Source organism: Cajanus cajan, chromosome 1 (genome assembly GCF_000230855.2).
Source record: "Cajanus cajan strain Asha chromosome 1, NIPB_CcT2T_4, whole genome shotgun sequence".
NCBI classification, from domain to species: domain Eukaryota; kingdom Viridiplantae; phylum Streptophyta; class Magnoliopsida; order Fabales; family Fabaceae; genus Cajanus; species Cajanus cajan.
In genome coordinates, this window is record NC_138517.1 from 78091021 (window position 1) to 78109210 (window position 18190).

The window sequence follows — 18190 nt, forward strand, 5'->3', positions numbered from 1 at the left end:
AAAATAAATAAAGAAAAAGATGAATTTTATTAATTGATGAGGGAAGGAAGAACCAATGATTGACCGCAAGCTTCCCTAATAAAGTTTTGTTTTTTTTTTGATCCATTCCCTAATCAAGTTGAGAAAGTGCAATTCAGATGCTTTACACGTGCAAAGTATCCCTTCATATTCTTTCTTGCTTTTCTTTAAAGCCATGGGTACAATCAATAAGATTTTACTGTTGATCGATAGTACGCAGGCGTTAAGTCTCTTAACTTTTTTTTTTTTTTTTCCCTTATAGAAATAAAGTACAAAGAAATAGAGAGAGAGTAAAGATGCAAAAATTTCAACATTTGTTTAAGAAAATAATTATTTATATAAGAATCACCGGAAAATATCTTCCCTCAAAATTAGAATGGAATTGGAGAGAAATGATCTCTCTCTTTTTGTTTATTATTTGAAAATTATATTTTTAATTAGTATTTTTTTTTCATGCATCCAAGCACTTAGAGAGAAAATTTTCTCTTTTATTTCTTTTTATTTTTCACGTTAAAACTTTTTTTCCACTCTTTCTATGCATCCTATTTATTTATTTTGGATTTCTCTCCTCTCTATCTCACTCCTAATTAAATCAAAGAATTAGTACTCAAACACAAAGTACTTAGCAAATATTGTTTCAAGTAACCAACACTCAAACATTGACCTCCTAGTGCTCAAGTCTAATGTATAAAAAGAATTATTAAGACAACACTACACATTTTTTTTATTGAATAAAATTTGTTAAAAAATTATAAATTTGATGTGTCTCATGTCTCAATTAATTACTTGTTCTTCTACACTTTATTAATAAGAAATAAATACAGTTCAAATCAATCCAATAATTCAGTGAATCCGAACAAAATCAAAGAAAAATATGAATTGATTTAAAAACTGCAAATTCGAAAGTTGATTTAATTTCAGATTTTGAGTCTAAAAAATCGTTTTGTACTAATTTATCCAATTAAATAGCTTTTTTACTCTGTTTGGACATTGAGCTTTGTTTCTTACAAGTTGCTTAATATAATGCCTATCCCTTTTTTTTTTATCATTTTATTTTTATTAACTTAATAATAAATCAAACTAACCAATCTTAACTATGATTAGTTCAATTTGATTCATGTTGGAAATTAGAAAACGAAAGAACCGAATTTATCTAAATCTACTAGAGTTTTATCTGTTAGGACGAGAATGTCTAGAAAGGCAAAAGAAGCCGCCTAACACCGAAAAGGAAAGGAAAATAAACAGATAAAAGTAGCTTAGATTGCTGTAGTGTTGACCCTTGCAAGTTGCAAACAAGTATGTATGTCTTCTTTCTTCTTATATCTTAACGGTGAAGTTCATCAACCCTTTACTTGTGAGTCACATACTGTATCGTGAGTACTGAATAGTGAAATGGGAACCCCACAAGAAGAAGAAGGAGAAGAGGTTCTGAAAAAGATAGAACGCCTAGAAGCTGGTCACGCTCACCTCAAGCAAGAAATGTCCAACCTCAAGCTCCTCCAAGACAACAGGTCTCGTTCAAGGTTGGCTTCTGCCACGTGTAACAAGCCCTCTTCTTCTTCTCTGCATCAAAATGATACCAACTATCTCAACATCTTGCAGTCAATGGGCCACTCTGTTCATGTATTGGATCTTCAATGTCGTATCATATACTGGTGAGTAGTTATTTTGATGCTTCTTCAAGTTTGATCATGTGGGGTGTGGCTTTTGGTTGGATATCTACATTAAAAATTGTTTTTTTTTTTATTTCTGGGGTTCAGTGTTTGTGATCGCCGTTTTGCAGGAACCCTAGTGCTGAAAATCTGTATGGTTATGCAGCAGAAGAAGTTCTTGGGCGGGATGGGATTGAGATGCTTGTGGATCACAGGGATTTTGCCTTAGCAAATGATTTATTCAACCATGTCAAAATGGGAGAGAGTTGGAGGGGCCAGTTCCCTGTTAAGAATAAGAAAGGGGATAGGTTCTATGCTGTGGCTACCAATACACCTTTCTATGATGATGATGGAAGCTTGGTTGGCGTTATTTGTGTCTCATGTGATTCCCGGCCCTTTCTTGAAGCCACAGTTCCCTTTTCAGGTGGAAAGAATGCAGAATTGGATTCGGGTTCGAACGGTGTTAGGAGTAGCATTAGTGATAAACTTGGCCTTGACTCACAGCAGCCACTTCAAGTTTCTCTGGCATCAAAAATTTCAAATTTGGTTAGTATCGTACTTTCTCCAATATTTCTGTTTTTGTGTATAGCATGGCATGTTTTGATGTTTGAAACCGTTGAAGCAGGCGTCAAAGGTGAGTAACAAAGTTAAGTCTAGAATCCGGACGGGAGATAATAATGTCATTCGTGAAGGTGGGAGCGGAGGAAGTCATCATTCTGAGCATAGTTTCTCGGATTGTGCACTTTCTGACCAGAGAGATGATGGTAATTCAAGTGGAGCTAGCACACCCAGAGGAGAAGTGCTAAAATCTCCTTTTGGCGTAGTTTCTCGTGTCGAAGGGAAGTCACAAGGAAACACTATGAGAGACTTGGGTGATCAAGGTGAAGGAAAACCTATTCACAAGATGATAACTTCTAAGGCTGAAACATGGATTCAAAAGAAAACATCATCATGGCCTTGGAGAACAAATGATCAGGAAGGATCTGAGGCTAGGGATGTTCGTGCTGCTTGGCCTTGGTTGCAGTCACAGGGTGATCAAGAGAACGAGTCAATTAATCAGAAGAATCTTTCTTCTGGGTTGAAGCAAGAAAGTCAGGCCGGTGAAAGTAATCGTCCTCTTAACAGTGAGGCTTCAGGATCCTGGTCCTCCTTTATTAATGTTAACAGCACAAGTAGTACCAGCAGCTGTGGGAGTGGCAACAGTTATGCTGCCAATAATAAAGTGGATGTTGACTCTGATTGCTTGGATTATGAAATTTCGTGGGAGGATCTGACAATTGGAGAACCAATTGGACAAGGTAGTCTCGTGTTCTTTACTAGAGTGGCATGCTTGAAAAAATAAGCTTTAGACAATATCCATGCATCATCTGAAAAACAAAAATTTGTTTATAAGTTAAAACAATGTTGATATATTTGTATACTGAATTCCTATTTTTAAATTTCTTTTGCTGTTTTATGAGGATCCATGAATTTGATGCTCTTGCTTACAAACCCAAATATCTAGTGATCAATGATTCCTGTGCATTGTTATGCTATATCTGTTTGAGTGTTCTTTATTTACCTTTCTGTTGTTGCTTTGCAGGTTCTTGTGGAACTGTATATCATGCTCTGTGGTATGGATCGGTATGTTCTTTTCTCTTCCTTTATTTTCTGGTTTAAAGTTCATGTTGCTTAATATTTTTAAGTTTTTCGAATACATTATGAAAATTGTTATGTTGCAAACTTGCAACTCAAATTACTAGCATTTAGTAGACCAGACCAAAGTACTTTTTTATGTGTTAAATTGAAAATTGTTTAATTAGGGCATTGTCTGATTTCTGGAAGCCCTATGAAATGTATATGGCAAATGTAAACTATTTTTTTCTGGCTACTATTCATATTTCAACTTATATTAATGTTCCTGCACGTAGGATGTTGCTGTCAAGGTTTTCTCAAAGCAAGAATACTCAGATGATGTGATACTATCTTTCAGACAAGAGGTAGGTGTCTGATAGTCTTATTTGCTTGTTATGTTGGGAAATGGGTAATGAGCTAAATTTTATCCATATGATGAAGTTAACTTATGTTTAAATATAAAGAATGCTTTGATTGCTAAGATAACTGGGAGAGAAAATTTGATCAAAAGTTTGTTTGGATACAAGTTAGAAGTACTTTTGAGAGTTTCTTTACTAAAAATAAGGACTTCCAGTAGAGAAACTCTTAAAACACTTTTAAGCTTGTAAGTTGTATCCAAACAGGCTTTAGACTATAAGAGAAATGTTAGCGACACTCTTTTGAACACACTTTCTTCTATTTGTTGAAATTTTGTAGGAAATTATAAAAAAAGTTTTGGTTTCACTTCTTATTTAATGAGTCTCATTCATGATTTTGTAGTTTTCAATAAATTTTAACCAATACTTAAAGAATGTGTTAGAGAGTGTGTTTCTAGTTCTCCTCTAGACCATAATAGGTTTTCTTTTGTGGATTTTACTTTAACTTTAACAATGTTTTCACAATGACTTAATATTTATTACACTTTTTGGATAATATTTATTGCTTTTATGTATCACTCTAAAATCCTCATGCATTAGGATGCCAGAGTTATGGTCTCTGAATATGTGAACTGGTTTGATCTGTATCTATTTTTGTGAGATTGCTTCATCAAGCTTTTTTATGTTTAATACGGATTAGTAATCATCCCGTTGACTCTGCAGTAAAAGCTTTTTTGTTCATACTACCCACAGATAGGGTCTCGTGTCTTGTCATAAATCACAATAACTGAATTATACTCCAATTTACATTGACAACAAGGATAGACGAATATTATTATTATAACCAGGGTTATATTATATTGTTATTGTTCTTACCGGAATTTGGTCGTAGGGATGATCCGTCCAGTAAGATCGGTGAGCCTCCTTTGCTTGATGTATTGGTGTTCCAAGATGGGGGAGGTACCTGCAAAAGAGACTCCGATGTCAAAGTTAGGGTGCATGAATAATAGTCTCATATATAATGCACGTACCTTAGGGTGATTTAGGTTTGCCTTGGGCCTTGGGCCTAAGATAGGGTATGTTGTGATATGATATAGTTGAAGGGCGGATCTGGTCTGGGGCGAGATCCTCGGGTTCAAGTGTGATTTGCTCAAATACCGGGCTGACGTCGCGCAGCGCGTGCCCGGGGTTGTTTTGTATTGCTAATCCGGGCTCGGAGCCCGGGTGCGAAGTACGGTTAGTACACTAGCCCCCCGAGCTCCAAAGACCGTAGGTCGAGGAGTTAAGACCGAGCTCGCCAGGGGGAAGTGACCCTTCGTGTATGTCCGCCTGTCAAGATGCCACTCGTGCAAAAGTCATTTCGTATTTCGAAACGCGAGGTCGGCGCGTTAGTGGTCATGACGGTTATGCAATGATGGGTTCCTCTGTCATAATGGGTCTCATTTAATGCGTGGTCAGGCGCGTCCCTTGGGTGACATGTGTCGTGACCGTTTTGAAATTCTAGGGGAGAGTTTTTTCTTTTCTCTCACTCGCGCCCCTTGGCCTTTTTCACTTTGTTCTTTTCCATTCTTGTGGTTTCTTGTGCACGCCGTTGCTCTTGCTTTTCTGCTTGTCTTCCGTCTCCGTCTTCTCCATTTCAGTTACCGTTTCCGGTAATCCCTTCGTTGTTAGGGTTATTTTCTGAAGAGGAGTACCAGGTACTTCCTTTTTACTGTCTTCTCTTCTCTTTTTCCCGGTTTTTCTTCGAGTCTTTCTTTTCTTTTTCATGGTTGGGGGAAGTAGTGTCGGTTCTTCTGTGCCTTCTCGGGGTAAGGCGCGTGGTAAGGCGGTGGCTATCGGGAAGGCTACCGCCGAAAAGAGGGATCTGCCCCGGGGCCCGGAGCCAGGTATTCCTGGTTGTGACTGGGTCAAGTGTGAGATGGCGGGGGTCCAAAGCGTCTTTCGGACCTTTCTTGATGTTAATAGGATCTCTAGGTTGTGTAGGGTTTGCGACCCTTCTATCTCCCATATGATTCGGCTTAAGCCTTGTCGGGCCGATGAGGGTATGTACATGGGGAAGTTTACTGACCCTCCCCATTTCTATATGTACCTGAGCTTTTTTAGGGATTTAGGTGTCTGCCTTCCTTTCACCCAATTTGAGTGCGATTTTTTGAACTTCATCAACTCGGCTCCTTGCCAGTTGCACCCTAATAGTTGGGGTTTTTTGAGGGCTTTTCAAGTCCTGTGTACAGTACTGGGGATAGAGGTGTCTCTTCGCGTCTTTCTTCATTTTTATCAACTGAAGCTAGGCGCTCCGCCTTATGGCACTTTATCTTTGAATGGGAGTAGGGATGGAGGTTTGTTTACTCTCTACTCCCAATCATATAAAAACTTCAAACAGGAGTTCTTCCGGGTTGTCCTTGTGGGTATTGACCCCCTAGAGGATGAGGTGTTCCACTTCGGCGGCTTGCTGAAGTTTCCTTTTTACTGGTGTCCCAAACCGTCTAGGTTTCATGGTCTGGGTAACCTGGAGGTGACGGCTTCAGAGGCAGCCGCCATCGAAAACCTTGCCGCGCTCCCTCGCCCGTTGGATTGCAAGCTCGTTTTGTCGCTTGCAAATTCGTCCTACAGGGAGACGGGCTTAGAGAGTGAGTATTTTGTGTTTTGGTGGTTTGCTAGGATTCGTGTAATTTCTTTTTGTTGATGTGTTTCCATTTTTGTTTGCAGACATTATGGGGAAAAACTTGTGGCGCGAGCTTAAGTACAGTTACAACATTACCGAGCTCGAGGTTCCTGAGCCTCCGGAAGGATGTTGCCCCCTGAAGGCTAGTCGGAAGAGAAAGAGGGGGGAAATCAGTCCCTCCAGGTGCCGAGGAGGTGACCTCCAAGGCCGCCGATGCTGATGCGGTGGATCTCACTGAGAGTCCACCACCCCAGGTGGCTTCTGAGGAGGTGGCTCAGATTGCTGAGCCTACTGGGCAGGCCGCCGAGGTGGAGGCCCGGACTGCCGGGCAGGCTGCCCGAGTTGCCAAGGTGGTGAGTATCGTCTTTCTCGGACTTTCCCTTTGCCTTTTGTTATGTTGTCCGGCTGTCCGATCTGAGTGATTTTTTGCAGGCAGGAAATACTGCTGAACCTGAGGTGCAGGCGAGAAATGCCGCCGGGCCTGAGGTGCAGGCTGCTGAGCTGGTCGCCGGGGCTGCTGAGGTGGGTGGCGTTTTGTCTTCTTATTTCCGTGGTTTCTCGTACATCACATTGTTTGTTTTTGACGTGGGACTGGTTTTTTGCAGGCGGGGCCGGGGGTTCTTAAAGTGGACATTTTAGGTGCTGAGCGGGGAGTACCGTCCTCTGCCACGGATTCGGCGTCGCAGGCAGGCTCGTCGCAGAGGCCTGCCCGGACTCAATACCTATCCCATCGCTTTGGGAAGGGTATAGATAAGGTGCGGCTGGATCACGTGAGCGCCTCCGCCGACATGGATTCATTGTGGAGCGCGAGGGTGACTGCGGAGGGGTTCTTCCCTCAGGGTTCGCTGAGCTCCGAGGACCGGGGATTGATTGACAGGGTCGGTCCCGAGGACAGCCTTGATGCTGCCCAGGTCATGCTGCAGAGAGTGATGGGTATAGTGAGCCACTGGAAGCTGGAAGCCTAAGTGGGGCCAACAGCGAGAGGATTTGGCTAAGTAGCAAGAGGACCTGGCCAAGTTGAGGGGCCGACTTCAACCTTGGAAAGAGGCAAACAAGATCCTGAGGGAAGAGAATAAAGCTCTTAGTGCAGCCCTTGGTGAGGCGAAGCGGCATGAGGCTGAGCTCCGTTCTGCGCGTGGCGACCTTGCCCGGGTGCAGAAGTCTCTTGAGATTGCGTTGCAATCCAATGAGGTTTATTCCTCTCAGGTGGGGGAGCTGCAGGAGCTCGTCGCCTTCTCTCGAGGCCGCGCTCGCTCCTTGGAGGATGAGGTGACCTCTAGTCGTGGCCAAGTACGGGCTCTGGAGGACATTGTGACCTCTCCTAAGGGCGAGTTGGCAGCGGCGGCTCTCCGTAACGAGGTCATTCTTGGTGGCCGTCGAAATTGCCACCTTGAAGGCGGAGCTCGCGGAGCTCGCGGAGCTGGTGGCGGGGAGGGCGGCCACGGACAAGAGGCTCGCGGAGGTCGGATGTTCCATTGTGGTTGAGCACAAGAGGAGCTTCCAAAAGGCTGCTCGTCAGGCTCGGTTTCTTGCTCCCGGATTCGACTTTTCTTCCATGCATGTGGAGAAAGTCGTCCGCTTTGGGAGGCTAGTCAAGGAGGATGATGCCGACGACAGTTCTGGCGGGGATGCTTCAGCCTAGGCCGCCTTTGTAATAGCTGGATTTATTTTTCTTTGGCTTGAATTGATGTACTGAATTTTTAGAACTTTGTTTGTATATATATATTTTGCTCTATCTTGTCCGTATTTGCGTTCAATTTTGGCTGTTCGCGCTGTTTGAGGCACATGTTTGGTGTCTGTTAAATGCTTTTGTATATGGTGATACTTCTACCTTGAGTTGGTGAAGTCGAGATTCGAGGTCGGCCTTAGTTTTTGTTTAGTAGGACTTTTCGTGGGAGTTCGAACCCGGCCGTAAATGAATGTGTTAAGATTCGTATTCGACCTCGAATTTTGACTAAGTAATTGTTGTGAAAGTTCATAAATGACCCTAGACTGGAGTCAAGGTCCGAATTCGACCTTAAGTCGGTCGTGCCGGGGTTTGAATTCGACCCCGGTATTGAGAGTGGGGTGTGCTTTGCCAGGGTTCAAAGTCGTCCTCAGGTTAGCGGTTTGGACTCGACCTTTAACCTCGACCTTTATCGGGAGTGTCGAGGCTCATATTCGCCCTTACACTTCGATTTTGAGCAACTGATTGATTTTATTGTGGTTCGGATTTTACCGATTTGATTAAGGTTTGGGTTCGACCTTGAAAGTGCCGAGGTTCGTATCCGACCTTGGGCTTTGGTGGGGTTCGGGTTTGATCTTAGGTTTGAGCAAAATGATTTAGCTAAGGTTCGAACTCGACTTTTAAGCGGGGACATCGAGGTTCATACCGACCTCGGTTTCGAATAAAACGAAGTTTTTGGCGAGGTTCGTATTCGACCTCGCATCCGGACGCTGTGGTTCGTACTCGACCTCATATGCTAAGGGAGGTTCGGGTTCGACCTCGGACTTCTGTTTGGGTGAACGTTTCTGTGAAGGTTCGATGACATTGATTTATTGGTGCCGAGGTTCTGAGCCGACCTCAAACCGGAGTGTGGTGAATTGGATAGGTTGTCCGTATCCGCCCTTAAGTTTAGGGTCATGTATGTTTCATCACGATTCAAACTCGACCTCAAGTATACGGCTCGTACTCAGTTTTTAACGATAGTGTCGAGGTTCGTACTCGACCTTAGATTTAGGGTGGTGCGTGTTTCATCGAGGTTCGAACTCGATCTCGGATATGTGGTTCGGACTCGACCGCCGAATAAGTTATTAAGGTTCGGACTTGGCCCTTGACAAGAGCATCGAGGTTCGTATTCGACCTCAGAATTCGAGTGAAGTGATTTGATTAAGGTCTTGAATCGACCGTTAAAGAAGGCGCCGGGGTTCGTACTTGACCTCGGAAATGTCGAGGTTCGGATTCGACCTCAAATTTGGGATATGCTATTTAGCTAAGGTTCGAACTCGACCTTTAATGAGAGACTCAAGGTTCGTGCTCGACCTCAGGTTTGAGATAGATTATTTAATTAGGGTTTGAACTTCGACCTTAGACGGAAGCATCGAGGTTCGTACTCGACCTCGGATTTGCTATTTGATTACGGTTCGGACTCGACCTTTAAGGGAAACATCGAGGTTCGTACTCGACCTCGGAAATGTCGAGGTTCGGACTCGACCCCAAATTTGGGATATGCTATTTAGCTAAGGTTCGAACTCGACCTTTAAAGAAAGACTCAAGGTTCGTGCTCGACTTCAGGTTTGAGATAGATTATTTAATTAGGGTTCGAACTCGACCTTAGACGGAAGCATCGAGGTTCATACTCGACCTCGGATTTGCTATTTGTTTACGGTTCGGACTCGACCTTTAACGGAAGCATCGAGGTTCGTACTCGACCTCGGAAATGTCGAGGTTCGGACTCGACCTCAAATTTGGGATATGCTATTTAGCTAAGGTTTGAACTCGACCTTTAACAAGAGACTCAAGGTTTGTGCTCGACCTCAGGTTTGAGATAGACTATTTAATTAGGGTTCGAACTCGACCTTAGATGGAAGCATCGAGGTTCGTACTCGACCTCGGATTTGCTATTTGATTACGGTTCGGACTCGACCTTTAACGGAAGCATCGAGGTTCGTACTCGACCTCAGAAATGTCGAGGTTCGGACTCGACCTCAAATTTGGGATATGCTATTTAGCTAAGGTTCGAACTCGACCTTTAACGAGAGACTCAAGGTTCGTGCTCGACCTCAGGTTTGAGATAGATTATTTAATTAGGGTTCGAACTCGACCTTAGACAGAAGCATCGAGGTTCGTACTCGACCTCGGATTTTAGCGTTTGCACAGTTAGAGTTTGTTTTCGTCCTTTAGATAATCAGGAAAATGAAAATATGAGATGAGCGAAGGGAGTAGTTTTATTTATGGTGCTTGTGTGCCTCGTTAAAAACTCTCTTAGTCAAAGGCTGAGGCGGGAAAAGAGTGCACAACTTTGTTCACACTGGAAGAAGAAGAGAAACTTAAAAACTTAAGGAGCTATGGCGGGGGGATTCCCCTTGCTTTGCTTGCTCGACGAGGAAGTCTTCAGGCTCTCGGCGTAGCATTGCCGAGCTGTTTTCTGATTAGCTTTCACAGAGATGACTTTACCGTCCTTGCCCGGGAACTTCATGGTGAGGTGTGGGGTTGACACTACGCTCCGAGTTGGTTCAAGGTTGGCCTCTCGATGATGATGTTGTAGGAAGTGTTGGCTCCCACGAGGAGGTACCTGACCATGACCCGCCTTGTATCCGGTGGCGTTCGAAAGTTGTCAGCAAGTCTACGTATCCCCGGGTGTGAACTCGCTCTCCTGCGAAGCCGACAAGGGGCTCCGTGTGAGGTTGGATGAGAGAGTGAGGGACGTCTAGTTTGAGGAACGTTGGCCAGTACAGGACGTCAGCCGAGCTTCCTTGGTCGATGAGTGTTTTCTGCACTTTCCAGTTGGCTATCTCCACAACGATGACCATGGGGTCATCCTGGTTAGGGTTGACGCCGGCGTAGTCTTCGTCGGAGAAGGAGATCGGCGGTGAGCTTTGGTGCGGGGCCGAGGTGGTAGAGTGGACGCAGTTGATGCAGGTGTCTTCCTCGGGCCGAGCTGCTGGCGCCTCCTCCCGCAAAACCACCTGCAATCGTGTTGATTATTCCCCGTAAGGGAGCCGACTCTGTTTCCTGACTTATTTCGGCCTGTATCGCGCCGTTAGCATTTTGCTGGGACCCTGTTGGTAAATCTGTGCGAGCTCCTGACCCGCGGCCTCTCCCGCGTCCCCGGCCTCCAGAGCCACCTCGGGAACCTGGCTGTCGCTGGATGTAGTGGCCGAGGTGGCCTGCCTGGATGAGTTCTTCGATGCGGTCCCGGAGCGTGTGGCACTCGTCAGTGGTGTGGCCGTAGTTCCTGTGGTACCGGCAGTGTTTGGACTTATTGGCGCTGTAGGGGGTGTGGTCGGGTGGTGGAAGGGCTAGTAGGTTATTGTTACTGGCTTCTTCCAGGATGTGGACTCTCGGGGCGTTTAGGGGAGTGTAGAAGTCATACCTCCCGCTTCTGTTGGCTCTGGCTGGCTTCTTGAATTGGCTGTCATTATTGACTTTTACCTTATCTTTGTGGCCCTGTTCCGGTTTTGCGGGGCCCTTCCCGTGAACTTGGTCGTGGAAGGCCGAGTGCTCTTCCATCTGAATGTAGCCGGCGGCGCGGGCACGCAGCTCATCCATGTCTGGGGGGCGTCGCGGCATAGGCTGTCGACGAACGATCCGGGTTTCAGTGCCATGAGCATGGCGTGCAGGGCGACCTCCGGGTTTAGATTCCGGATCCGAACCGAGATGTTGGAGAAGCGCTCCATGAAAGCTCGCAGAGATTCATCATCGTTCTGCCTGAGGTTGGCCAAGGCGGCCGAGGTTGTGTGGTGAGGCCGACTGGTGGCGTATTGTGCCATGAATCGCCGCACCAAGGTGGCAAAGCTATCGATGGATCCGGCTGGTAGTTGGGTGTACCAATGAAGCGCGGGTCCCTTGAGTGAGGTCAGAAAAACCCTACACAATATAGCGTCGCTGTTAGTGTAAAGGTTTACCTAAGTTGTGTACGAGTCAATGTGCTCGGCGGGATCCGTGGTGCCGTCGTAGCGGTCAAGGTGGAGGGGCTTCCACCCGCGGGGTAGCGGGGTCTCCATGATGCCATCCACAAAGGGATGACGACGGAAGGGTTCTTGGCCCTCGGAGACGTGGGTGGGGGCCCTGCTGGTACCTTGCCCTGTTCTGTGCGTTGATGCATGAAACTGGTGCGTGGCAGGTCGTGAAGTCGGTGCCTTAGTCGTCGCTCGGGATTGGGAGGCTGAATGTGTCTCCTCCTCATGATCGTCACTGTCGTGCGGGGGTTGATTGGAGTGATGTCGAGGGAGCTGGGCGCGGATGCGCTCATTCTCGGCGCGTAACGCTGCGAGGTCTGCTTCATTAGCGGTTCGCATTGCTGCGAGGTCATTCTCATGTTGGGTACGCATGTTCTGGAGGTCGGCGTCGTGCTGTTGTCGCATCTGCTCGACTTGGTCGATCAGCCGCCTCAGGGTTGTAGCGTCGCTGTCCATGGTAGTTGAGTGGCTCGCGTCGTCTGTTGCTCGTCTGATGTGGCTTCTAGTAGAAACCATGTAGGTGGCCGATAAGAGTTGTCTTGATCGGCCCCACGGTGGGCGCCAAATGTTCTTACTGGAATTTGGTCGTAGGATGATCCGTCCAGTAAGATCGGTGAGCCTCCTTTGCTTGATGTATTGGTGCTCCAAGATGGGGGAGGTACCTGCAAAAGAGACTCTGATGCCAAAGTTAGGGTTTGCATGAATAATAGTCTCATATATATAATGCACGTACCTTAGGGTGGTTTAGGTTTGCCTTGGGCCTTGGGCCTGAGATAGGGTATGTTGTGATATGATATAGTTGAAGGGCGGATCTGGTCTGGGGCGAGATCCTCGGGTTCAAGTGTGATTTGCTCAAATACCGGGCTGACGTCGCGCAGCGCGTGCCCGGGGTTGTTTTGTATTGCTAATCCGGGCTCGGAGCCCGGGTGCGAAGTACGGTTAGTACAGTTATATTTTGCAATTCTTAATACTAAATTAAAAAATATTTTATTTCAATTAATAGAATTGACAAAACTCATAAGAGATGGAAAAATACTGAATCCTAATTTGTAATAGTGGAGACATAGCGATCAGGTATACCAGGGGTTTGATACTGATGTACCATGCTAGAATGTAGCCAGTATAGAGCTGTATGTGCAAGAGCTTGCTCTTCCACTTCCTCTAGCTTTCATCTTTGATTATTTTTTGCTTTTATTTTGATAATCATACATATTCCACCTTATATTCGGTAGTTCCAACTGGTAATTGAGCCTCCCTTAAAATTCCTTTGTTTACCATTGATTTGACAATGTCTTCTGTATGCAGGTGTCTCTCATGAAAAGACTTCGTCATCCAAATGTTATTCTCTTTATGGGGGCTGTGACTTCACCTCAACATCTATGCATTGTAACAGAGTTTCTCCCACGGTTTGTCTTGTACTTCATTTCTGATTTACTCAGTGTCATGAGCATTCTGATTCAATTTGTTATGTGTCACATATTGTTGATTTGTATTGAACTGCCGATGATTGTTGCATCCATTTATATTCTATCAATTCAGGGGAAGCTTGTTTCGTTTGCTTCAGAGAAACACATCCAAACTTGAGTGGAGACGGCGAATTCATATGGCCTTAGATATTGTAAGTACTTAAAAGCTGTATTATGGACAAGATCTCTCTCTGTCTCTATGTATCTTCTATGTTTTAACTGATTACATCTCATTCTTATGATGCTGATGTTTGTTGAGTAATAGCATCGTGTTCACTTTTTTGTTTCCCTCTCTTTTCCCTTTTCAATATGATTAAATATTAATCATTTTAGACATCTATTCTTGGAGCACTACTAGTAGGTTTTGACTTAAGATTTGATTTGTTATCTTAGTAAGGATCTCTATCACTGTGATTGAAGCAATGGTGTATGCTTACTCTTTCTATAGGCACGAGGTGTAAATTATCTTCATCATTGCAACCCCCCAATCATCCATCGAGATTTGAAGTCTTCAAATATTCTAGTTGATAAGAATTGGACTGTGAAGGTTTGGAACTTGTCACTTTTCTTCTTATTCTCCATATTTTAGGTTGTACTCATCCAGTTGAGCGCGCTTAAGGAATTAACATTTTGTTTCCTATTTAGCAAGACAATATCTTAATCATGTGTTGGCAAAACAGGTTGGTGATTTTGGTCTTTCGCGTCTTAAGCATGAAACATATCTCACTACTAAGACAGGAAAGGGCACGGTAGGCTTTCATTTGTATTGGCCCCTTAAATGTTTAATCTATTTGAAAATTTTCCTTTAAATTTTTACTGCTATAGTGTCAAAATATGTTTCTGATTCTTCTGTCCCCCCCCCCCCCACCCCCCCTTTTCCCCCTTGTAGCCTCAATGGATGGCACCAGAAGTTCTTCGTAATGAACTGTCAGATGAGAAGTATGTTTGCTTTATGCTATCAATTACTCTTTCTCTGCGTCTCCCTCCATCTCCCCTTCTTTCATATTCTTACTAAAATCCCACGTTAAATTATTTTTTGCTTCTTTATGGGACCATTAGGTCTGATGTTTACAGCTTTGGGGTGTTATTGTGGGAACTTGCAACTGAAAAGATCCCTTGGGATACTCTCAACCCAATGCAGGTATAGTTTTAATGCGTACGTAAACATCAATTTTCTTAAAGTGAACAGATATAAAAAGCGATGTGATAGTTAAGCTTGTTGAATGCAAAAAAAAAAAAAAAAAAAAAACCTGCTATTTCGTGATCGAAACATTTAATATTGTTAGATTTCTTATTTGACTAGTTTCAGTTCTTTGAGATAAACCATGTTATCGTAGAGTATGCAAATTTAGGTGTTTGAACTTTGAATTGTTCATCATGTTGTCACTAATGTAGTTGTTAATTCACAAATAATGTTAAAAAGTTGATAGTGATTAGTGAGACAGTTTTTATCATCATTATTTGCTCCAATGGCTGTTATTATGTTTCAATGTCTATTCATGCTCATTGGGTACATATATGAACAACAGTTTCTCTATGACTCTTGCAGGTTATTGGAGCTGTAGGGTTTATGAACCATCGGTTAGAAATTCCAGAAGATGTTGATCCGCAGTGGGCTTCTATAATTGAGAGCTGCTGGCACAGGTGTGCTTTTTTGTTACTCTATCATACTAATTATTATCCAATAACCCAAACACAATTATTATCACACTTTCAAAAATATAAATGTAAATGTGACTTGGCCATTGTGTCTTTATTATTTATAGGTAAAATAAATTATGCATTCAAAAACCCATTTGGTACTCTGGACCTCTAGTGCAAGAAATTAGCATTTTCAATTAATTCATACAGCTAACTTGAAGCTATTAGCATATGTTGACTAAAGGGTTTTTACTCAAACCAAAAAAGTTAATAGATCATACAACCTATGTTTGGTTAACCTGGTCTTTTTCAAAATAACGTTTTTCTTATTTCTTTTAGTGAATGATTATTTAGTTATCTACTTCACTTCTTAAGTTTTCATATTAAACATTATTGGTTATGAGTCATGCTTTGTTATTTTGTTGCAAAGTGTGGTGCAATTACCAACGATCGCATGCTAACTCACAACTTTGTCATTTACTACAGTGATCCTGCTTGCCGACCAACATTTCAAGAACTGGTGGAAAGGCTTAGAGAACTGCAGAGACAATATGCAGTTCAATTCCATGCAGCTCGATCTGCTGTCGATGAAAGCACTCAAAAGGAGTTCTAGCCAGCAGTCACAAATTTTGAGCATGTTTCTTCTTTTTGTCAAAAACAGGCTGGTGCATAAGGATTTTTTTGTATATACAATACAAAACATTCCTGAGATGTGTTGGTACAAATAGCTGGTTTTGGAGTTTGAAGCTTTGCTGGTTCAACAATTGTCTAGGTATCATCATATAAGTAGGAAGATGGTTACCAAACTATTTTAGCATTTGATGTTTCAGCACAGAAGTTCTTAAACTAATAAGTGATGCATTATGTTTGTGGAGTCTTATAAATAGGTTTCTATTGTCATCCTTGTAGTTTTATATGGAAAATGTTTGTACTTGTACCACTTTTGGTTGTATAGGAAGTTGGGAGAAAAAGAAAAACAGAAATCAGTGTAGGCAATGAAGTAAGAGAAAATAGTAGAAAGGGAGGGAATTTGAGAATTTCTGAAATTGTATTTGTATGAGTTTGTTGATTACATGAGAACTTTCATTTTATTACCATAGACTGGAAATAAGAAAGTTCATAAACTTTTTTTTTTATCATGTTATCCTCTTTTCTTTCCATTCATCTATGGTGAAGGAATGCGTCATTAACAAATTGAAAAATTAATCATGAAATATAAGATAGGTATAATTTGAGTAAAAATTGTAATAGATTAATGATAATAATGCTTTCGTATACTTCACAAATTCCTCGAGATTCTTGTGATTGGATAACTCCAAGCCATGAAAGAAAAGTTGATTTTAGTATATGATTTCATTGATTTGCCTAAGAATTTGTGAATGATGTGTGAAAAAAAGTCCCCTGAATCCCTGTTGCATCAAATGATATTTTATTTTATCACCATAATCACCTACTCCTTTAAAAGATATATGGTTTAGGGTTTAGGTTTTTTTTTTCTCCATAATATACGTCCCTTTTCACCTCAGATGTTTGAAGGTTGGAGAAGGGAGAAAAAACTCCTAACAGAATGTGTATCTAACACGTGTCACGCGTGCATTCCAATGTAATAAATCAAATTACGTGATTAACATGGAACTAATTTGACTGATAGATTGCACTTTAAGTTTGAGAGCAATTTCATCTTCGAATAAGCGAGTTTAACTTCTATACAATCTCAACCAATGAAAAATCATATTGAATATAACTTTCCAGATAAATATAAAAGTAAAAAAATATAACATTCATGATAATACACTAACACTACATTTAAATTAAATTCTTAACAAACGTCCATTATATCTTTTTATTCTGTCCTGTTCCTGAGTTTGTTTTTCGAGTGGGAATGTGACGCGAGGAATATGATCACGTGAAGAGGATAACAAAGGAGACACATCCAACTTTCTCATGCAATTTGTAGAATGACTCAAAGAACCCTTTTTTGTTTCTTTTGGCCGACGGAAGGGAACCATTGCGGACCAATTTGCAGTTTTAAAAATCTGCAGAAAATCATTGAAAAAAAATGGTAAAAATTTTCCACTTTTCAAAAGAAAAATGCTGAATTGGACCCCTACCATTACTGATGCCAGAGGACTTTGGAAATTTAGAAAGCATATTGAATGACTATGGTTTGACTTATTGAGATTTTATTATACACTGCCACCCTTTGAGAAGAGGAAAAGGTGGGGTTACAAACAGAAATGGGATGGCAATTATTAACACTGACGACATTGATATGGTGTATGGAAAATGAAAGAAAGGACACCATAGAGTGGGTGCCCTTGCCATGTTATGGAGCCAGCAACATATTTCTTATCGGAATCTTCTTGAATTGGCAAAAAGTTAGCAAGATTGTGGACACTTCCATCCCATCAATGTCCATTTCGGGAAACATTGGCAAACATCTGAAATCTAGCTTTACCAATTTGGATGGATGCAACAAACAAAATAGGAGATGCTACTAACACAAGCATCGCATACCACAATTTACAAAAGCACATCAAAAGCAAGGCCTTCTGTTTGAGTTGAAACAATCACATGCTGAGCCTGATGATGACAAAAATATATGTTCAACGAGCAAGCATATGTATGATGAGACACGTGGAGGTCCTCGAGAAGCACTTAACTCTACCATTAGATAACAGGTACTTTGAATATAGCCATTCGGACATGACACAAAGATACAATGCTGACATAAGAATACAACAAAATCAAAAAATATAATACATGTAAACATAATATATATATATATTATAAATAATATGACAAAATATTATATATTAATATAATAATAACATATTATTAAGAGATATTATATTTCACAATAATTTTTTTTAAAATCTCAAATCCTCCTTTCATTATTTTTATTTTTATTAAAAAAATTCCTTTTCTATCACGAGAAAGTTAAATAAGGAAAAAACAAGAACAGTTCTCTTCCTTATAAAGATTTTTTTATCAACATTTTTTTTCATTTTAAAAAAAAATCTCAAATCTCTATTCTTTATTTTTATTGAGATTTATTCTTCTTTTTATTTAAAAAAAAAAAAAAAAAAAAACTCAAATCATCTCTTCTTTATTTTTTTT

At 42.0% G+C, this 18190-nt stretch overlaps 1 protein-coding gene across 1 annotated transcript; it reads left to right on the top strand.

Annotated features, from left to right (window-relative positions):
- Positions 1–1198: 1198 nt before the first annotated feature.
- On the top strand, positions 1199–16206 carry LOC109787997 (uncharacterized). Its single transcript, XM_020346609.3, has 13 exons — positions 1199–1673; positions 1802–2216; positions 2296–2968; positions 3253–3293; positions 3581–3649; positions 13269–13369; positions 13503–13581; positions 13878–13976; positions 14110–14178; positions 14319–14368; positions 14489–14570; positions 14979–15073; positions 15557–16206. Exons 1-13 carry the CDS (start codon positions 1411–1413, stop codon positions 15681–15683), a joined length of 2163 nt encoding a protein of 720 aa, XP_020202198.1. The 5' UTR covers positions 1199–1410; the 3' UTR covers positions 15684–16206.
- The last annotated feature ends 1984 nt before the right edge of the window (positions 16207–18190 follow it).